Source organism: Netta rufina (genome assembly GCF_964035555.1).
Source record: "Netta rufina genome assembly, chromosome: 1".
Taxonomy (NCBI): Eukaryota; Metazoa; Chordata; class Aves; order Anseriformes; family Anatidae; genus Netta; species Netta rufina.
Genome location: NC_140123.1, coordinates 69,283,434 through 69,307,065, shown reverse-complemented (window position 1 = coordinate 69,307,065; position 23,632 = coordinate 69,283,434). Strand labels below are relative to the sequence as shown.

The 23,632-nt window shown below is 39.2% G+C and overlaps 1 protein-coding gene across 2 annotated transcripts in view; it reads left to right on the top strand.

Moving 5' to 3' along the window:
• Nucleotides 1–17,785, top strand: part of GABRB3 (gamma-aminobutyric acid type A receptor subunit beta3) — a gene marked incomplete at both ends in the record, with an annotated part of 192,720 nt that extends 174,935 nt beyond the window's left edge. For both annotated transcript variants that reach the window (XM_084290820.1, XM_084290821.1), the window contains 3 exons: nucleotides 2,652–2,804; nucleotides 7,155–7,399; nucleotides 17,435–17,785. In XM_084290820.1, coding sequence (XP_084146946.1) covers nucleotides 2,652–2,804; nucleotides 7,155–7,399; nucleotides 17,435–17,785 — 749 coding nt within the window. The remainder of the gene's footprint in view (nucleotides 1–2,651; nucleotides 2,805–7,154; nucleotides 7,400–17,434) is intronic.
• Between the last annotated feature and the right edge of the window lie 5,847 nt (nucleotides 17,786–23,632).

Here is a 23,632-nt window from a genome sequence, read left to right as displayed (position 1 = left end):
CAGGGGGTCTGGGGGGAGCTGCCGCCCACCTGTGGGGGACCCGTGCTGGAGCAGTTTGCTTCTGGGGGATGCATGGACCCCGTGGTATGGAGCCGTGTGGGAGCAGCGCTTGAAGAGCTGCTGCCTGTGGGAAGCCCCCACAGGCTCAGTTTGGGAAGGACGGCATCCCGTGGGAGGGACCCCACGGGGAGTAGGGGCAAAGAGTGACCATGAAGGAGCTGTGGAGATGAAGCAACAGGGACAGACCGCAGCCCTCATTCCCTGTTCCCCTGTGCCACTCAGGGGAGGAGGTAGGAGAGGGTGGATGGGGGGAACGTGTTTGTAGCTTGCTTTTAGTTTCTCACTGTTCCAGCCTGATAGTAGGCAATAAGTGATATTAATCTCCCTATGCGGATTGTGTTTTGCCTGTGACAATAACTGTTAAGTGATCTCCCTGTCCTTATCTCAACCCTTGATTTTTTTTCCATCATATTTTCTCCCCTTTTTCCTCTGGGAAGGGGAAATAAGAGTGGTTGGGGTGGAGTTCAGCTGCCTAGCTGGGTAAAACCACTGCAGGTTTCCATGCTGGAATATGGTCTTCTGACTCTATCTATATTCATGTATTTGTGAAACTAGACATTTCATACAGGAAATGTATGTATCAGTACATAGTACTGATTTAAATATTCACAACAACTATATATACCTACCAGATATATTTATATTTGTTTTTTTTTTTTTTTTTTTGGTGACAGTGCTTCTGAAATTGACAAAGCAGTTAAGGGCAGCTACCTAAAGTTTGATACTCCCTAGATGCTTCTGCTACCTGGAAACTTTGTAGCATTTTTACTATCATATGACTAAAAGTTTACCTGTCAGAAAAACAAAGAGAAATCTACAGTTTTCTGTTCCTTCTCTTGTTTTCTCTCTCAGGAAATCCATCATTCAGAGAATCACAGAATGATTTGGGTTGGTAAGGATCTTAAAAACCATCTAATTCAACCCCCCCTGCCATGGTCAGAGACACCTCCCACTATATACGGTTGCTGAAAGCCCCATCCAGCCTGGCCTTGAACACCTCCAGGGATGGGGCATCCACAGCTTCTCTGGGCAGCCTGTGCCAGTGCCTCACCACCCTCTGAGTGAAGAATTTCTTTCTAATAATCTGAGCTTTTTAAGTTTAAAACCATTACCCCTTTGTCCTATCACTATGCTCCCGTGCCCAGCTTTCCTGTAGGCACTTTTTAAGCACTGGGAGTCCACTATAAGGTCTTGCCAGAGCCTCCTGTTTTCTGTAAATAACTCCAAATCTCTCAGCTGTGCTTCTAAGTAGGAGAGGTACTCCAGGTCTCTTATCATCCTCATGGCCCTCCTCTGGACCTGGTCCAGCCTGGTCCAACCAGCCTTTCTTGTGCTGGGGGCCCCAGAGCTGAAGTCTGTACTCCAGGTGGGGTCTCATGGAGCTGAGTAGAGGGGGATAATCACTTCCCTTGACCCGGTGGCTATTCTTATGTGGTTTCTTATATAAGAGTATATAATCATATAATACTTATATTTTTATTTATTTCTAGATGTTATCTTTTACATCTTGCACCCAGTTGCATCAGAATGGGCAGGTTGTGCTCTAATACCAATAACTGTGCCTTTGTATGTACGGAAGTGTTTTTTCTCATGTTGACTATAAATAGAGCTTTTAGACCAGCTATTAGAAGTATCATACCTAAGATTTGTAATGGAACCACTGAAATCATGGAGCTGATGTTGTGTGAATGTGTGAATCTTTCTTGTATAATAGTACTCAGATTTAATCCTATTTGCATTTGGTGAAAAAAAGTCACTGTTGTTTCTTTTTCAGTATTTGAGCACTCTAAATATATTAAGTATATTTAGTAAGGTTTCCAATTTTGAAATACACTGGTTTGAAGTTAAAATATGTGTTTAAAAACAAAAAACAAACAAACAAAAACAAACACAAACAAACAAAAAAGCACCTGTCATTGAGATTATCATTATTTCATTGTTTGCTGCAACTGAAACAGTATATGAATCCTATGTATATAATGTATGTATATACATATGCAATCTTCATTTTTTTGCTTAAAATATTTTTAGAAGAAAAATTCTGTTCAGCTCTAGTTGATGTCAGAGGCCTTTGGATATGATCAGAAGGCTTTTCTTCACCTGGATTCATTACAATTATATTTTTGACGCCACAGGTAGCATGTTTCTCATAGTTCAAGTGTGATTAAGTGCCATGTCAAAAACAATTCTATGCAAATACAAAACTACGCACATTTAAGACATGGAATTCTACTAATCCTTTCAGTATAGATACTATACATAAAATTGTGTATTGGGATAAGCATTTTACATGGAGACCTAAGCATCTGTTTTTGAAAACTAACCAGTGCTTATCCATCTGTTCAATAATTTAGAATAACTTAATCTCTTTTATTCCCAAATACAAATTACATGGATATCACTATATTCCCTGCAAGGTTTCCTCTAATACAAACCAGTAATACAGTGAACGCATTTTCCCTACTGTTCTGCAGATGTCATAGTACCCCATAAAATGTGCATGCTTTAGTTTCTACGGAGACTGAAGACAAGTATCTGCAAGTGTCTCTGCTTCAGTATGAATAACGCTGTTTTTCCTTCCCTTTTCATAGGTGCCTATCCAAGACTCTCACTGAGCTTCAGGTTGAAGAGAAATATTGGATACTTTATTCTTCAAACTTACATGCCCTCCATACTGATTACCATTTTATCATGGGTGTCATTCTGGATCAATTATGATGCATCAGCAGCAAGAGTTGCCCTTGGTATGTGCTACAAATGAGTGGGACATTAAAATGTCAGAATAAATGTAGCCTTTGGAGGTTGTTAAAGACTGCAGCATGATGTCAGTGTTTTGGTATTCCAAAATCATTTACGTCAAAATCATGTCATTCAGTATTGCCTCAAAAGTGGTAAGTTTTCCCCACATGTAAGAATGTAGCTACCACTAAATCTCTGATATGAGCTGCTCATATGGGTCCCAGACTTGTTTTCATCAAATTTAATGTTGTTGTTGCCATTAGTTTCAGCAAGGGGACCAGCTCCAGAATCATACTCGAAGGGCTTCAGTGTGGGCTTTTTGTTCAGGCCAGTGTGGGAAGACAAGCATGGCTCCAAGCCTTCACCTGAGGTCTTGGCTGTTTTAACTGACAGTGGCAGGAAGAGACCTCAAGAACCATGTGCTAGTTCAGAGCGCAGGGACACATCAGCTGTGGACCATGACATCCTGAGGGCCATGGCATCCCTCAGAATGCACAGTATGCTATGTGCATTTTTATGACAGCTTATAGTGCCGTTTACTTCATGGTAGAAAAAAATGGATTTAGCACAGGATTGTGATCCTAGTCCAAGACCTTTTCAGATCAAAGAATCCTTTAGATAAAGGGGGGGTAGCTTCAAAATATCACATGGGAAGTATTTCATCTGTTACAGAAACGTACTCATGGGTAGCTATAGACCAGAAAGTTTAATGGACCCATAAATAATCTTTATGACTACTGCATTTCATCTCACCCCAAATCCTGTCTTCAGCCCTGTTCTTTCCACTAGTATATGCCTTCTTACTCAAAACTTGACACTAAGCCTATGCTACATTTGCTACACTCTCTTCTCTTAAAACAGGAGCATATTCCTTAGCTCCCTTATTTTTCTGATACGTACCACAGCAAACCAATACTCCCAGACATGCCTGTATGACTCTGCATCTCTGTACCACTTACCTACCAAGATCCACTATACCAAAGAAGGGTAGCTACAGCTATACCCATGTGCAGTGTCATATTCTAGCATCTTCATCATCCCTGTCATCTGAACATCAGTATCATCGTTCCTAGCATCTGAACTTGTGTGACTGAAAATATTGTATACTGGTTGCTGTTACTCTACAGATACAATAATTCTACAGATGCTGTAGATTAACTAGTGCATATGTGTGTAGTACACATGACACGATCTGTCATTACCACTCAGCAGCCAGTGGACATTCAGCAGATTGCAAACAAGTACTAGCTTCACAGGAGGTGGGACATAGGGTCCAAACATCTTTGATGCATTTGTAAATGAACTATTGATACCAAAGACCCACCATGGAGAAATTAAAACTAAATGAGAACGATACTTCAAACACATCAGTCAGCATCTAGATTTTAAATGCCAGTCAGGACTGCAATGAATAAACGGTTAGACAGAAGTTACCAAACCCGATAACATTGCATGTCCTCCTGTAATGGGCTCACACTTTTTTTGTTCTGTGTTTAGGGGACAGGACTGCCTCATGTGACCTATTTTTGTGTAGCACAAGGGGTCCTGATTTGTCAAGTACCATACTGTGATAACACAAATATTTGAACCAAAGTCAGAGAATACATTCAAAGCAAGCTCAAGAGCCCAGATGTTCTATTTCCAATCGATAGAAAGTCCTTTTGAGAGAACGACAATCCATATAAAAGGTTTTTCTGAGAACACAATTAGTGCCTTGGTGATTATGTCTTGTATCATCTGGTATTTGTATAATAAAGTTCAGTACCATGGGCCTAATCTTATGTTCCTTTGTGTAGCCACTCTTATGAGCCTGAAGCTGATAAGAAATGATACTAGAGTTTAAAGGCAGTATTGCATCTTTGGACTTAGGTAACTAGCCCTGAAAAGCCTGTCACAGAGGAGAAAAAGGCCATCTTACACAGGTCTTTGTTAGAGAAAGGATTCCCTGTGCAATCCTTATAGACAAGGTGACAAGATTTTACTCAGCCTCTGCAGGAAGTCTATATTCTCTGAAAGAGCCTGATTATAGTTCATCCACTTCCATGTTTTTCTCCAGTCCCTGGTCCCTTGCTGCATGCTCTGCCTGTGCTCCAGCCTGTATTGAACCAAGAAGTTCCCTCGACAAAGAGGGTGAAGACTAAACTTGGAGTTCTCTCTTTGCAAAGGCTGTAATCACAAGATTATCCCATTTTGATATGATAGGTGTCAGCTGAAGCCCTTCCAGCTGTGCTTTAAAACACTTTATTGACCTTTAGAAGAGAGATTTTAGTCCTACATGAACGTGGTATTTGCCCGCAGGGTGCCGGGACCTCCCAGGGGCTGTATTTCCTTTAGGTTAGTGGTGGCTACCTTTCTATTCAGTGTGCTTAATCTTCTGGATTACAGCCTGTGAACAGACAACAAAACTGGGGGTATTATAACCCAATCTGGGTTGATGAACCCTTCCCTTATTCAACTAGGCTTTGGTAAGCATCTGTGGGGTGCTACTGAGATGCCAAGGGTGTATTAAAAGAGAATTTTGTGGAATTTCTCATACAAGATTCATATTTATTTTACGTGATTTTCAGAATTCCTTATGGGTAGCAGGTAATCCTACAAGGAGCAGGTAATCCCATGGACTGCAAATATGTGATAGTGTAATGTCCTCCAGCCCTCTCATCCTTGTTCATGTTCTGGCAATGAGGTTTTCTACAGACCTTTTCAACATTTCTTTAAAAATAATTCTGTTGAGCCAATTATTTTCCTCATTTTACTGCAGAGTTGAGTGAGCTACACACAAAGCATTTTTAATATATGCTTGTGCTGTGTTCTCCATTGTATTTCAAGCCATGAAACACCTGACATCAACACACACGTGTTTCACAGTTTAGAGGAAAAACACTGAAAACTGCATGACACTGACCTACTAAATATACAAAATGTTTGTTATGGAACCTCATAGGCTACTTCTGCAGTTCCCTGGAGTGGCACTGCTTACACCGACAGTTTGATTTTGAGTTATATTGTCTCTATTTCTGTCTCTTCAGGTAAAAAGAAACTGTGTTTTATAATATGCAGGCAATTTTTTTGTTCTTTATTTTTGTTCTGCCAGCATTCTATTGACTACCTATAAACTGGTGGTATAATTATGAAATCAGAAAAAATTGTAATGGAAGGAGACCTATTAGAATGGTTTGCCTCTTTTACCAGTGTAGACTTGTCACACAAATCAGTGTTTTCAACCATCTGTGATTTGTGATTCCCATAAAATTTCCAGCAGAGATCAGACCCTGCAGCTTAATGTGAACTCAAGCAGACTGACAATAAATTTGCTTTTCTTACCAGGTTTTCAAAACAATGCTTCGTAATGTATATTCAGGTGCTATGTCCATCCTCAGATAAATAAATGAGGGTTTGACATATCTGATATATATAGTAGGTACTTTATTAATGTCCAGTAGATTACTATAAAAATGCAGCTCTCCCTTCTTGGCTTTTTTTTTTTTTTTTTTTTTTTTTTTTCCCCTCAAATATGCATACCTGTCTGCAGCTCACTACTTTTCTCACTTCTGTCTAGCCATGTGAAAGTTAGACTACTGATCTAATAGTCATCTCAAATCCCTCTTCATGAACTGGCTACATTGTCTTATCCTGAAATAGGTGTCTCAAACACATGGGATGAACTGCTCTAGAAAGCTGCTTTTCTTTCTCCATCTACTACAGTGGGGCTCTACAGGGCTAACTTCAGCCAACTGTTTAACTATTAAAAATTTAAAACTGGATGATAAATTTCACCATCGCCCCTAGTAATCCAGATGTTTTAGGTCAGAGGTTGGACTCGATGATCTTGAGGTCTCTTCCAACCTAGAAATTCTGTGATTCTGTGTGATCTATAGAGTTGCTCTTCCTTAATGTGTTCACATGGTTTTACCTGTCCAGACCCCTAATTAGTTTCATTACTGTTTGAAAAAAAAATAATCTCTGTGGTGTTGATGGCTGTGCAGTGCTGGAAGAGCACATATTTTAATGCTTTGCGGAAAATGTGCCTTTCTGTCGCAGGTCGATTTGGTCTTCCTGGAAGAGTTCCTCAGTACAGCTACACTGGCTTCTCTGAAGCAACATTAATTCACTGCGGTGGTGACACGCACCCTTGTTAGCGATTCCCCCAGGTTGTATGAAGGAAATATTGTAACAGAATAATAATGCTTCAAGCTTTAATTTTGCTTTCAATTGCAGTGATGTCACCTGAGAGACTTCTTTTACAAATTTTTAAGCTTCTTCACACTAACAAGGGAAACTTGCCAAAGAGGAAAATAAAATTGAAGCATGATCCGCTTAGGTTTGTAAGATGTGTGCTCTTTTATTTCTTTGTCTAGGAATTACAACTGTGCTGACTATGACAACAATCAACACTCATCTGCGAGAGACTTTGCCTAAAATTCCCTATGTTAAAGCCATTGACATGTATCTTATGGGCTGCTTTGTATTTGTCTTCTTGGCCTTACTTGAATACGCCTTTGTCAACTACATTTTCTTTGGAAAAGGCCCTCAAAGGCAGAAGAAACTTGCGGAAAAAACAGCAAAGGCAAACAACGATCGCTCAAAGTTTGAAGGCAGCCGGGTAGGATTCTTTTATCTATATATAGTTGCTTGTTTCTTTTATTACAAAAACTAACCGTATGAAATTAACAAACAAATCATGTGTAAAAACATCACCAACCACATCTCCTTTTTGTGGGCAAACTTTGGCATTTTTATATACAAGGTCCTACATAGAAGAATATATTTAGGTATGCAGAAATTTAAGAGAGTATGATCTGTTTGACAAGAAACTGTAAGAACAAGAAAACAATTCTAGTGCAGCTAGTTTGGAAATAAAGGCTCAGCTCTACAAAGGCATTTATTTGCTTAAATCAAATGTAATTTAATTTGTTTAAATACCTACACGAGGGAATCCAGCATATTTTTTCTCACTTCCCTTCCAGCAGACACATTTAGAATGGGAGAAAGCAGATAAAGGATTAGTCCTGCCATGCTAATTAATTGGCCAACATAGCAGTACCGCTGTGTGTGGCATTGACATCTGTTGCTGTTGAAGGCCAACAGAAAATTATGAGTCCTAGAGAAACTTTCAGATGGGCTTCTGAAGCACAGTATTGGCATGGTCAGTGCTGATTACACTCTATCCTATTTCCTTGCCTTGAGTATTATTTTGTGCAATGAATACTATTTTTTCTCCTTTGAAAGAAAAATTCAATGTATTCAACAATATGTGATATCAGTGAGTCATGTCAGTTCCAGTAGAACATATTTTCTGGCTAAAATGTTCCCAATGAGGCTTTTTCAGCCGGTTCTGTTGAGTAAGACTGTTTTTTTCTATCAGCTATAAATTAGAGGAGTTCACAGAAACAAAACTACTACCTGTTTATTAAATACCAATATCATAAAAGTAATTTTAAGCTGTATTTTATGATTCTAATGATTCTGTCTGCTATGATAGATGTAATGCAGAACTCCACCTAATTATCGACACTCACATCTGTGAAATATTTTTTGAAGCAATCAATTCATTTTTGTCCACTCTGTTATGAAACCAAGACCTCATCACAGTTGGCAGCACTGCTTAGGACTAAGCTAACAGGAAGAATGAATTCCCTTTCCTGTAAAAATAAATAGTTATAATAAGAAGAAAGCAAATGGAAGAAAAAAAAAAAAAAAAAGAGTATCACACTGAAAGCAATAGAGATTTTAGCTTTAAGCAGGTAACACAGATGTATGCATTAAAGTTCAGATCTCCCAAGGAAAACCATCTGGCGGATCTCATCCATTTAAATGGTTTATATAATTCACTACATACCCTATATGACCCCATGCCTGATTGTACTTATATATAGAGATCAGTTGGTCAGCATTGTCAAAAGAAGTGTAACACCTTAACTAACGAAAAGGTGGTTTTCTTATACCCAGATCATGTCATTTTTATACTCCCCTGATCATACCATATATCAACCATTTTATCTCACTTCTGACTTACGACCTTTTATTTTCTTTCTGGACCATCCTAAGCAAATACTGTGCACTGATATGACTTTTCTGGTGGTTTAATATTGACCACGTATGAACTGAACTTAAGATACAAGCAGTGCACCAGAGCTGAAAGAGGTCCTATTGCTTTCAGGATGAGCAGCTCAGTGAAAATCCATCTAAACCACTTTGGACAAAGGTTACCAGGGCTTTCAGAGACCATAGCCCTGAAGCAGAAACAAAGCTTCCACGGTTCTGGATCATGCCCACTGTATACCAACCTGTACAGGCATCCATGTTTGTAGTAGGACAGGTGGTCATGACAGAGTTTTTAACACATTTTCCAAGGAAGGCTGTATCTGAAATCTCTTCAGCCTTGACTTGGACCTCTTCCAGGAGTGATAAAGAGGCACCAAACCTCTTCTTCTATGAGTCTCGAAGATTGTTGAATCTGATGGAAATAATGGCTGTTTAGCACTTGCTTGCTTCTTCCTTTAGAGCTGGGACTTGGGCTGGATGTCCTGGGAGAGACTCAAAGATGGAAGGCATAGTGCACAAGTAAGGGAGGCTTAGAGTCTCACTTGTGTTAGTTAAATGAAGTTATTGTTTTCATCTTTTCAGTGAGGCTTCAGGCTTTCCATGCAGAAAGGCAAGGTTTCTATTACAAAATATTTCAAATCTCACGTGATTTAGGGCTGACATGCATTTTTAAAGGAAGGGAGAGTGTCTAAAAACTGCCAGCCCCTTTTACATCTCCTCTCAGTCTTTGGTGACTGTCATAATGTATGCTTTTTTCCAAAAAGGTTGAAAAGGTTTCTGGTATAAAACTGGAAAAAGCAATTACTTTTAGTTTGTCTCTAAGCCTACCACTTTGGGTTGATCTTTTTCTGTTTTGTCTTAGTAATTGAATTTGCTTGTATATGAACCATGTGCATGAGTTCCCTGTCATTGATTCAGGGTACTGACATCAACTAGCTCAGGGTACTAGAAAAAGAAAAAAAAAGAGTAAGCAAATAAACCGTAGTCCATTTATTGTCCACATCAGATGCTGTAACTTACGGGTGTAGTGACAGAACAATTCTGTGCTATATCAGATCCAGTGATTCAGCCTGAGCTGGAAACCACAGGCTCATGTTGGAAGGCAGTGCTAGGAGAGCAGAGACAGCACAGCACTGCCTGGAGTTCAGGCTCTGAGCCTGAGCATTGCTCTTGTGGTGCCTGAGACTGGCAGTGGTGCTGAGCCGATGCGTCTTACTCAGCAGGTATGGGAGAAGGATGAGGGGAAATGCCGTGTTGTTTTCACTCAGCACTCTCGCCCATGAAGACCAGCAGCACCAGCATGGAAACTGGTGGTGCAGTTTGCGCCTTACACATGTGATGACTGAGGTCTGGCAAGCAAGCTAGCAGGCTTGGTTATAAACACCCTTAATGTAGCAAAAGGGTTTTTCATGCTTTCCCGGTTTCATTTGATTGTGGAGCAGGAGAATTTTAATAGCAAAAATGTTCTGGGCCACAAAACACATAGATTTGGATATGTTTTGTGTTTTATTTGATAACTGCCTTGCTTGGTAATTCTGCTTCTTCATGCATGGAGTTGCACTGTGCTGTGTCTGAGGTTGTGGGTCTAGAAAACTGCAACTGGCACAGTCAATTCCATGTCAATGCTGGTGCTGCAGACATGCCTCTCCAACACCAAGCTTTCAGGCTCTGTCCTCTGAGCTGTTCCTGATGTGCTGTCACCGAGGCTTGCTGTGCTGAGGAGGGCTCTAGCGGCTGCTGCTGAGCTGCCTGTTGGCTTCCCTGCTCCCATCGCAGCTTTTTGGCCAGCTTTGCCCATGTGTGAAAGCCAACAAGCCCAAGAGCTGCAGGGGTAAGGGAAGGAAGAGCCGGCGTAGCATGCAGACAGCACAGCCAGTGTCACCTCTTGCGTTGTAGAAAAGCAATGGGGAAAGGAAAACTCTGTCCTATTTTCTCCCATGTAGCACTGCTGAAGGTAGTGTGGTGATGGAAGCATGCCTCAGTAGACGGTATCTCTGGAAACGGTTTCAAGAGTCAGAGCTGGTGCTGAGATGAAACCTGAGAGAGCCTTTATGCATGACTCATGTATGGATCAGCAATTGACAACAAAGAGATTTTCACACATAGCTGTGTCTTCTTTTGACTGCTTTTGCATCATATTTTATTTCAGATAGCACACTTTAAATAGCATTCGTCTCTGCAGTCTTCCAGCTTATCCCAGTAAACCATAGCTACTGGAGACAAGCACAGGATACTCCTTTTTTGAATAAAACAATTTTTGCACACATACTAGTTTAGGATTGAAAACTCCCTTGAAAACGTCAGTAAATCAGTTTATATATATAAAGACCAGCTCTAGGGTAAAGGAAGAACAGGACCTTGATTTTTCATAAAATATTTGTTCTGTCTATGGTATCAGTGCCTAAATTAAACTCTTTTCTTTGTGGAAGAACTGACTGAAAAGAATAGATGGCCTGTAAAAATGTTTTCCTTTAAAAATTGACCACCACTGCTATGGATCAATTCCATTTCTCCTGTTTCTGTTGGTAGTTTCAGGATTCATTTGTAGCTCTCTGTGCACTTTCAGTTTTGCTGCATAAATTGTTTGTTTTAAATAAGGCTCAGATACAGCCTAATTTACAACTAAATCAGCATGAGAGAGCTCTAAGGCAATCCTGTTTTCTCACTTGTTGTTCCCTCTTGTGATCAAGGCTACTGGCATAATCAGCTGGTGAGCATGTGTTTTGGACATTGCTCCTTCTGGGCCAATCCACCAAGGTTATGATTTGTTACAGTCCCCCACTAAAAATACTTCTTCATAGTTCATGCTGTGGCAATTTACGTTTTCGGTTTGGTGGGACCAAAAGTTCAGCCCCGAGGTATCGATCAGGAGGGTAGCTATCACACAAGCTCATTCAAGCTTCAACCCCCTGTGGCTGTCAGGCATGTGGGAAGAGCTTCCTTTGAACAAAAATAATACCAAACCCTTTATAAAAAGACCCTTCTACTCAAGGCAGTTGCTGCATGGGTTTTTAGCTCCAGAGGTTCCCAGTTCAGCCCTCCACTGTTGGCCAAGGCAGCGGCTTCCCACCAGGCACTACTGGGAACAGAGGCTCATGCCACTTACATCTACTTTGGGCTTTTAAGGCACTGATAATCGTAGCAACCGCTCTTGCAAGTGGGATTTTCTTCTGAGAATGAGTATCTTGGCTGCTGTGGTAGAATTATCACTCGGTTTAAATTGGGAAATATGAGAATAGCAAAGCTGGCAGCGTTCTCCTGTGCATCTTCAGCTTTCCTGGATACTTTTTTTGGTACTGTTTTGAATAGTGGGATATTTCTGAAACATGAGTGTGATGACTAGGTGCCAAGTTTTGAAAAATATCTTTAAAGGGTGATGAATACAATTCCTGTGGGAAGAGTGCTAGTTCTGTAGTGTTTGTGATGGGAACATACACTGTGCACCAGGGGGATCTTGTGTGTGCTAATTTAGCTCAAATACATCAAGGTTAGTTGTCAAACTCTGTTCTTACTTGGTGGTCAGCAATATTAGGATGCAGCTTCCAAATTTTGCTTTTTCTTCATACTTTCCTTTATTTTCAAGATCTTTTCATCTTCCCAGTTCTGCCAGCTACCCTGGGTTCATCCATATCATCATATCATCAGTTGATATCAACATAATACTCATTTTTTTTAATTATTTTTTTTTTTGGTGTGCTTATTAATTAATATAAGAAATTGTGACTTTTAGATGCAGTGAGAACACTCAACAATATCATTTTTGTTGTGCTTGGAGTTTTAAATTATTAATATTTATTATTTAAAAAATCTGAGGCATAATATGGTCAATGAATTTTGCTTGAAGCACTGATAACACTTAGGGCCAGCTCTCTTGTTGCCTTACATGTTGGAAAGCCATTTACACAAAAATAAAGAATAAAGAAGATGGAAGCTGTTATCAGGTAGTGTACCTCTTGCACAGCCATGCACGCTTGCACCAGGGCACAGCAGGTGACAATCAGGGGGCTTGAGTCTAGATTAGGATTTCAACCAAAAGTAATTTCCATTTTATAATTTTAAGAGGAGATCTATTTTGTGGAGTAATATACTTCAATAGTAATTTTGATGTAAAATAGTGCAAGACTAACTACAGAGACAGCTTTTCTTGCTGTTATTTAAGCCTGCTATTTGCATTTATATTGCTGCAGATGATGGAAAATGTTTACATGGTATTTAAAAAATTGGGATTGATGAACTCCTAAACAGCAGCAGTGGGGTTCAAGCAAAATGCTTCTTCTTTCTATTTTTTGTGTAGTAGAATGAAAGATTTCTGAGGAAGAAGAAATTTCATTGTAAAGTACTCCTTAAAATTTATGGAATATTAAACAGAGAACTAAATGAACCTGAAGTAATTTAGACACTATCTAATAGTAAATCAAACCTTATGGTAGTTTTCTAGCCCTAGTTAAGTGTTTTCAAACTGCATTAAAGCTGAAGTTTTCCAAGAATCTTGAAAGGTATTCAATAGCAGCCCTTTCCTTTCATGTCTTTAAAAATATAATACTTAACATCCAAACAAGCCACTGTGGTGTTTTGTAGAAGTAAAAAGTGGACTGTGAAAGTAGGCTTTCCCAGTGTAAAAAGGGTGTTGAAGTTTCAGATCTACAATGTACCATTCCACCAGAGCCTATTGGTGAAGGAGAGTTCCTGCAAGAGTAAAACAAATCAGTTTTTCTATGTATAAAACGTCTGAGAGCATTTCATGCTTCTCAGCCTCCAAATGGAGTTACGTGAGAACCAATTGCTTCATGGTGCAGGAGCAGTAATTATTCAGAGGTGGGAGAGACGGGGTTTGATTGAAATTGATTCTGAATAAGATCATCAATTTTGCCTGTTTAGATCCATGCTGATTCAGCAGGGAATTCATTAGTGATTTTGTACTCCACTGTTTTCATCTGCTTTGATAAATTCAGTTGGAAACACTCTGTGGAAACAATCAGCCCTGGAAAGAGATGGGAGCACAGGCAGTGAGACAGCCATGGGAAGCGAGGAATGAGGGGGTTCAGGTGGGGCCAGCTTCAGGAAGAAAGGAGGCCATGGGAGGCATGGAGGCCCAGGAACTCTGGAGAAGACAAGAAAGAAATCTTTAGGTTAAATTGGGATCATATGAAGTGGGAGGGAAATGACCAAATACTGTTCTCTCTCCAATTTATAGCGAAGTTCAAGAACAAAGCTTGGCATTTTGGGGAGAAATTTTGGGGAGACCTTCCAGTGCACAAGCAGTGACATTTCTGAGCGAGGTGATAAAATTATCTCCTAAGGCTCATGAAGAGTAAAACAAAGTTTTATCAAAGAAACTGGCCCTGTTTGTCATGTGTAGTCATGTCTGTAATCAGTTCAGCTACTTTTCTAAATCCATATTTGTACCTGAAGTAAGTTTCCCTGGAGCTGCTGAACCACACTCATGTTTCCTTCTGGAGGATTTTGCCTTAACAATATATTCAAGCAAACCTGAGTAAACTTGCACAGGATGCCCTGCCATTGTTGTGCTTCTTTATTCCCTGAGAGAGCTTGTGTACATTAGTCTAAGTCATTTAAATCAGTGCTTAAATCATTCAGAAGTCATGCTTGTATACAAATACTTCTTAACGTGTTGCAGACATTAAGTATTCATACTTCACAACAGCACCTTCAGATTGTCACAAAGCATTAGCATACATTGTGGTAACTTTATTGAGAGCTTTGGTGGTTTATCCAAAACTTCAGGAGGAATCAATATAATTTGTGAAAATTGGTCTCAAGAATATCTGTGGACCAGAAGCCTGATTTCAGTTTCTGTAGATCTCTTCTCTCCATCTGCTCCTTCCTTGTGTTTGGCATGCTAGTCCCTCAGTCTATTAACAAAGAGATGCATTTCAAAACCGTGTTTCCAAATATGTTTCATTGGACATTTGCAGAAAATATACGCTGTCATGCAATTTCATAGGACATAACGGTATGTTACAGCATTTACAGAAATGTTGCCACTTCCTTGACTACCTTTTTGGTTTGATTTACAGATGCAGTGACTAGCAATGAAAGGCGGCAGTATCACTGAAAGATCAGAGGCAGAAACTACATTAGGGTGGCATGCAAGGTTGGCAGATAAGGTGAAGCAGGCTGTGCGGTGTGATGAAATAAGTGGAATCAAATTAATCCTTTCTCTGGTTTGAAGAAGCCTGAATATACACCCTCCAGAGTACAAGCTTTCAGCTGACACCTCACTTACAGAAATCCAGGTCTCAGTGGAAGGATGAGGTACCCAGGGACAGGCTAATGTCTTTATGTATGTAGGTGGCAGACAGAATCAGGAGAGACCAGCAGGCACTGAGGAAAAAAGCAGCTGACATCTGTGGTGGCTGAAGGGAAGGGAGCAGAGACCTGCAAAGAGAAGGCTGTACTACCCAAGTGGAGCCCAGTAAAACGTTCTCTTTTGGGGCATTTTGAGTAAATTGAAGGAACTTGATGTAGCATTTCTTAAAGCCTGGGAGGAGATGGGAAAGGAGATGATGTGATGAGTAGGGGTCTGGATGAGAGATTAAGCTTTAATCTTCATCAGGAAGTGACAGACTGTAGAGATATTTTACACAATGCTATTACAAATCCTGATCATAATTTGTACTGATTGCGGGAGGAACAAAAAAGAGCAAACTGAAGCAGTTATTTCCAGAGACCACTCTAAGCAGTGATGGTGTCCACAGTTGTATTTTACAGCTGTGTGTATTCCCTAGTTGCAGATCCTGCTCAACAGCATGAACTAATTTCTGCAAACCTCAAGCCCATATTTTTGTACCCAGTGGGTTTCTGCCATGGGAAAAATAAATTCTTAATCACCACTGAGGCTTCTCCACCCCATTGTTTTGTTTCACATTGTTTATTTTTATTTATAGGCACTCATCAGCATAACGTACCATTGCCTACAGCAGCAGGATTTGTTGGATACCTTAGTAATTTTTTTTCTGCTTGCTTGTATGTGCATTATGTGTTCATTTTTCCATTTGCAAGAAGCTTGGCAAAGCATTACTGGTATACTTTTTTATTTTTTTTACAGAGAAAAGATAAACTGTAACATCTATAATTGATGGAAGAAATATCCATTTTAAATAATTTTAACAGGATTGAAAATATCTAAATGCATATGGACAGACACATAGCAACATATACTTTTAATGCCTCACACAAAGCTTGGAAAAGAGCTGGTATCAAATGAATGTATGAAATTCAAAAGACCATGACAATAGTGTGTTTTTTAACCACTTTTATACTGATGCTTCTAGGATGAGTTGTTCAGATGTGGCACAGTTAACCCAGCTAGATCATGTAACAGGTTAGAATAAGGTATTAATGAGCAAAGTCTCAGGCTGAATTGTAGATAAATAAGTTGTGTAAATAGAACTGGAAATTATCCTGGCCATGTTTTGCAATCTATTTCTGACTCAGGGGGGAACTGGGTTCACTGGAACAGAGTCACACAAACATTAACTAGTTGAAAATACCCAGCACAGAGCATTTATTTTATATCAAGCGGTCAGTGTTCTTTCCCAAAAGCTGGTGGGAAATCAGAGCTGCACCAGCTTTGTTCTCGCCAGCATGCAGGGTACAGGCCACAAAGGGATGTGGTGCTCCACCACTGAGGCTACCAAGTACTGACTGAGACAGCATCACTTGGGACTTCCTATTTGTGCCACTTCTGGGAACTGAAAGCTTTTGGGGGATGAAGGAGCTGTACCCAACTCTGTGCTGCTGCTCCTCTGGTGCTACAGGATGGGACTGAGGAATCTGGCCTAAAGCTTGTTAAAGGCTCTAAAGAATCAGAACTGTCCTCTTATTTACTGTAAATGGCATTGTGTTGCTCACCTGTGCTCAACACTGTGCTCACCTGTTATGTCTGAGGGCCAGAGGGAGGAGTGTCACCTGCTTCCTTAATTTAAGTGTTCTTCCTTGCCCAAGTTCACCACTCTTTAAGATCACTTATCCAAGTGGAAAAGCCCCACACTTGTGCATTGCCATGATTACAAAACAGTGTAAATAACTTTGGAAGGAAAAGTTTAAGAGAAAAGCTTTAAATAAGCTCCGTGGTTCCAACATACAGAGAGTTCATCAGGCCAGCACCATTCTTGTGATTTTGTCAAACTTCACCTGCACTTTGTTTTTCCATTTTTAAAGTCTGCATTGAAAAAGAGCTTGTCCAGTTTAATTTAATTTCCTGCTGTAGCAGAGAGGTTGCATCCTTTACCCTTTCTCCCTACTGCACTGAATTACTCCATCCTTTAAAACACAGCTGGTTTAGATTGAGAGGAAAATGACTGTTTTTGCCAAACACAGTTTTATACTAGATTTCGGGAGTATGATAACCCTGTTTGTAACAGTATCTAAGTACTTGCCTCAATTTAAGCAGCTGAGTATTCCTTTTTTTTTTTTTTTTTTTTTTTTTTTTTAAAGATTACCACATGCTTAAAATGAATACTTCCTTTCTTAAAAGACATATGGCTTTGGAGATTAAAATACACCCACGTTTTGCTGATGTATGTCAAATCTCTTGAAACAATGTGTATTTCTATTTTTGCCCCCCAAGGTGGACACCCATGGAAATATTCTGCTGACATCGCTTGAAATTCACAATGAGGTGGCAAGCAACGAGGTCACAACCAGCGTCACGGATGCCAGAAATTCAACGATATCCTTTGACAACTCAGGAATCCAGTACAGAAAACAAAGTTCACATCGTGAAAGCTTTGGAAGGCGTCCGTCAGAAAGAACAGGCTCCCACAGCAAGAGGGGCCATTTACGAAGAAGGTCTTCACAACTGAAAATAAAAATCCCTGATCTAACAGATGTGAATGCCATTGACAGATGGTCAAGAATGGTGTTTCCATTCACATTTTCTCTTTTCAACTTAATTTACTGGCTATACTATGTTAACTGAGTGACTGAACTTTTTTAAAGGACTTCAGTTATAACAAGTGAAGTACTTACTTGCCTGCAGAGTTTATATATATTTATATATAAATATATATATATATGAACTTTTACTATGTAGAGATTAATCATGTATGTGTGAATACATACAGCAAAGAACTGTGTGTGTATGTAGGCACACACTGAAAAGCAAAGGTATATATGTATGCACACATGCGTGTACACGTTCATTCTGAGGTTATGGACAATGTAACATAGAATGCACTTCGAGGATCTTTTTAAATTGAAAGGCAGGTGTCGTCAAAAACAAGCCTTGAGAAAGTAAGTGTTGTATATTATCACTACAGAACTTTGATTGTCATAGAAATTTTCAAGCAGCTGTAATGGTGTATAAAGTCAGTATTTAGTAACATTGTTTGTAAATGTTGCCATACACACTAATCATAAAGCGATAGAGTTACACTGGTAAGTTCAAAATAAGTTGTTTATATTGCAGATCCATCAAGAACAATTTCATCAAGCCAAATTTATTTTTCTTTGCTAAAATATCTTGGTTTTATATGTCATAATATATTTTTCCGGTCCTGAATAAGCATCGTTTTTAATGATCTCTTGCTTTCTCTTCTGCAGTAAGCAGGTTGATCATAGGAGTGTTGCTCTAGGTCTTTGGAGACATATACATGTTCATAATATTTCAAACAAGCATTTTAAGTGTCCATCAACAGTGAAAAGAATCTTTTGTAAGTACTGTAAATGTACAGCACATTTTCCTTCCCTTGGACTGGTTCCAGCTGCCATGTCATTTTGAAAGAAAACAGCACATTTTTAGTGTAATTTAGCTGAGAATTCAACTACTGTCAATGTGTTCTACATCTGCTATAGATTTAAAGATTGTTATTCCAGTGAAAGCATAGAAGATGTCTCAGGTTATTTGCTACTTCAACATGAAACCACCTAGCTGTAGCATTTTTTAAATATGCATTCACATTATTTAACATTTCTTATAACATTGTATGTTAATGTAAAATATATTTGCATAATATGCATATACGTATATTTTCTCAATGTTTTTCTTTCCTGTGCTTGCTATCATGATTGCATGCTATGTCATATTTTTGTTTCTGTGATGTTACACTTTTATTCTCTAGAATTGAACAAATAGAGCACTTCTGATACTTTGATTCAGTAATGGAGCATTTTCATATTTTATTTATATACTTAAAGTATATATGTGTACACTTGTAAAGCTAGTGTGCTGCAGTCACAGATCACAAAAGATAGCAAACAGTATGTGTTTTTTTTTTCAACGTTAATTATGTTCAAGCACATTCTTCATGCAAATGTGACCACTTTGGTTTTCATTCAAATTCATTCCCTTACCAGGGCTCCAAGTTTTTTCAGTCTGGTAGGCTGTAGTCATCAAGGTATGCCGATTTCAGATCTGTAAACTTAATTTGTTATTTATCAGAGCAACCTTTCTAAAGAAAAGAAGATATATTTTTTGTAAGCAGTGTTTCTATCATGTACATTCACAAATACCAACAGGTACAGTAGCATAAGTAGATTAAAATCAAGAATTCAGGCACGGTCCTGCCAGTTCTCCACAGGTGGGATTCCTGGGGAAACCAGTGGAAAGCTGTGGCAGAGAGCTTCGAATGCTAGCTAGAGACATCGATGGCAGAAAAATATGTGTATATGCGTCTACCAAAAAAAATTAAAAGGGTATGATACTGAAAAGTATCATCAGTTACAGAGCCATAACTTGGCTCTGTAATGACCTGCGTTCTCACTTGATTTATCTGCGAAGAGTGCAATGATACTTGTGCTGTTGCCCTGTACAGTCCATTGCTGTTTCCAACCCCTGATTCTTTGCAGCTGAGCTATGAAACTTTGCTCTGGGCTGAAATGCAGCACAGAAAAAGTCCTGAGTGCCTGTTCCATGGTGCAGGATGTACCCAGGGGCTGCCCTGTGAACAGCAGTGCACTCCTCACAGCCGCATCGAGGCAGAGCTGCAGTGCGATCCCCACCACCCTAACTTCGCCTGCCAGCGCCTGCAGGATCAGCATCGCAGTCCTGCTGCATCCTTGGCAGTGGTGCAAAGTGGCTGTAACTGCAGTTTTTAAGCACTGAAACTGCAAATAACTGTGCAGTATGAAGAGCCTCAAAGGAACCCACAGAGCTGGAGCAGAAAAGCTTGTGTTTTTTTTTTAAAAAAAAGCTCCTCACTATTAGTTGTCATCGGTAAACCACAATTACAGGCTCTTCACTATCTCTATGAAGGGATTACAGAGCACATTGTCGTCATTATATTCAAAGTAATAAAACAGTTAACACCTCCTCAAAGTATGTATTTAGTAGATTTGTTGAAAATCCCTTCCCTGTTTTTATCGTACCATCAAAATATGATTAAACAAAAAATAAATAAATCTGATTTTAATAAAACTTAAAAAGAGTAGGCTTTGCATTGGAAAAGTTACCCTAACAAAATGATCTTTGAGCAAGTCCTTCAGTAAGTGCCCTAAACAACTGTGCTGGAAAATGGGATTCAAGAAAAGAGTGGTCCCATGCTGATGATTTAATCACAGTTCTCTCTTTTCTTCAAGCTCCAAGTCCTAGAAATTATCTGATCAGGCAGGGGTCTTTATGAACAAGAAGAGACCTTTTATTTGTGATACTCCACATCTTGTTGAAGCCACTTCTCCAGAGGCTTCAGTCAGGATTTTTAGGTAGGCAGGCAAATTACAGTCTGGCCTGAGTGAAGAGGCAACATACACTTTCAGGACCCCACATGGGCAAGAGAACCAAGTCTCTAAGGACTCTTACCACTTGCTGGGGTAAGAGGCAGTGTGTTACTGCAGCCCCTTTCATGGATCAGTACTTCCCCCTTTTATCTCACTGCAAAGAGTGAGCAGTTTTATGTTTCAGATTTTCATGAGATTTTGTATTCATCAGTCTAGCTGAGTTCCATAGGGCAGAAATAGCTTGGTCTTTGAACAGGCTGAAGTCTTGGTTGGACTTGAAGAAAGCCAGGAAATACTCACTTGAGGTTAACACTTCATCCTTAACACACATTTTTGTGCCTTTTTTTGCCAATTCCTTTCCTCCAGTCCCAGCACCACTTCTTACACACAGACACATACACACAACCATGTGTTAAGAACAGTGTTTACCTTGACCTCACATTTTCTGGCTATTGTCACTTTATGCTAGCTACAGTGTATGACTTTAATGTAATAGGTGGCTTTAAGACTATATATATATAAAAAAAAAAAATAATAATTCCAACCAAATTGCACCAGAGTAATGTATTTATAGCTAATTAACTCATTTCTAACTCATACTACTATAAATAACATTTACACATCATTTGTCTGTAAAAGGCGTTAAAAAAAAAAAAAGTATCTATCTTGTGTTATAGCCCAAAGGATCAATAAAAAGTAGAAATATTATGGTTGTTTAACTCTAAGTTGATTTCATTCCATTGTAAAGATAAACTAAACCCCAGTCTTTTTTTGCTTAAGGCACATCTATGTATTTTTGGTATTCTTCAGCAGTGGAAAAAAAAATAGTAAAATGGAATGATGAAGAGATGCTTTATGAAAATATTGATGAATGAATATTCATTTATTAAAAAGGATTTAAAGATCAATTGTTTCTCTTTTTTCTTCTGGGGTTGGAGGAAATATGTCAACTAAATTTGGTGCTTGGCTAAATTCTAATGTTTAATTAGGTTTTAAATGTCATGTAATAGTCTTACACAGTTTTAAAGAAAAAAATAGATTAAAGTATTTTGAAATTGACACACAAGTAGAAAAATGGATTCTTAAGTATTAAACTACTGTATTTCCTAGTGTTTTCTGTAGTAGATTAATGAAGAGGGAAAACTATATCCACTGACCTGGCAGGGTTCTTAATGGCAACCCAACCTCTCTTGACCTGGGGCACTGCTCGGTAAGAGCAGAAAGGTTGTCCTCTTTACATGCAACCTTTGCCTGCCTAGGAGACAAGAGAGCTTTTGATATCAAAACAAGATGGTGATGTCCTGTTAATTTGTTTCATTAACTATCATAAATATTTTAAAAATTAACCAAAAACTCTTCTCTAGCTATGCTAATTGTATCAGGAATGCTAATTGCATTCACTACACTTTCTATTGCTATCTGTTGGTAGGTTATTTTAAAGGAGCTGGGATTCTGACAGGTTCCAAGAGGGGCATTAAGTTCATTTTAAGAATCCTCTAAGGATTCTAAGTGGAGATTTGGAAAGCACACTGTCCTTATACCTGACTGCCGTTCTTTGTGTTATAATAAGGTGTCACACACTTGCTTAAATATCATGGTAGCTAATGGAGTGTGTCACAACTTTTAGGAGCGGGTAAAATATTCAGCACAACAGATTTGATTGCAAGGCCTTTGAAGTCAACAGAAAGGCTCCCTCTGTTCAGCAAGTTTCTGTTCAGTTCTAGCAGCACTTCGCAGATCGTAAGTAACATCTATTGTCTATTTACTCCAGTACAGCACATACTGGAGAGCAGAAAAAAATAGTGATGTCCCAAGCCTATCTTTTTATCTTTTTGATGAGGAATATCTGGGAAAGAGATATATTTCCTTCTGTATTTTAAAGCTGATGTATGGACAGATACTATCAGTTAATACTAATATTAATTAATAAGGTACCACTAACTGTATTAAAGGTTTTCCAGTCCTATTAGATATTTGGGGTTTCTTTCCCCAAATAAACATGCTCCTTAGGATCAAGGCAAATTCCAAAAATGTTGGTTTCATACTCGCGGCCATCAGAACAGCAAGCACAACCCACTAGCGGAAGAAGTAAGGCAGACGAGATAAAAATCAAACTAAGCATGGAGGGAATCCCAAGGCTGAATTTTCTTTGAACAAAGACAGAATCTCTCAAAATTACCTCCAAACTTTCCTGCAAATAAAGGGTCTGAGCTTTTCTAAAATCATTTCAGATTTTGAGTGGTTCTTTTCTGTGGTTCTCCTCTCTTGTGAGGGCCTGATTTGTGGTCTCAGGCAGATGCCTTCTGAAAATCAAATCCTTTGGCAGCTTACTCAATGCACTATGTCACTTGTTATACTTAAAAACTAAAGCCACATGGACAGAATATGTAATAGTACAAAAAGAGCAACTACAGTCCCTAAAATCAGCCAGTTTAAATTCTTTAGCGCGTTACCTGGATTTTAGGTAGTACTTAAGCATGCGCAATATTTCAAAAGGATAATTTATATGGACGGCATATCTTACCTTTACAATGTATTACTGCTGCGTGCCTTTGTCCCAGTAAAGCAGCCTAATTTAAATCAGCGGTTTGGTTTGGTTTGGTTTGGTTTGGTTCTTTTCAGTCACTTTCCAGAAAGTGACTGCTCAGGCCAAGTTTTGCCTGGGCTACCTAGACAGAACACCTCAAAGCCACTCAGGTCCCTGCTCTGAATCTTTTTGGAGGCAACAATCTTTCTCCTTTGACTACAGAGGGAGCCTTAGGCTAAACTCTGAATTATCCCCCAGCTTACAACCAGCAGTTGGCTCCTTTCAGATGTTATTGCTCTTGCTGCAAAAGTCTGGAGATAAAATAGCTATTATCCTAGCTGGCAGGAGGCACGGAAGCAAACAGCATGGGTACTCAGGGCTATGATACATCACAGCAATCTTTAGGTTATCTGTTCTAATACTGTATTTAAATGTATTTCAGTTTATGCTTTAGCCTTCAAGTTAGCATGGTCTTCTCCAGGTGCTGAAGCTTTTTATACGTGTTTACCTGAGACACCTGGGATAGAGCATGGGAGGTTTGCTGAAGTCTTTATATCAGTTCAGCCCAAAACCTCTGGGCATTTC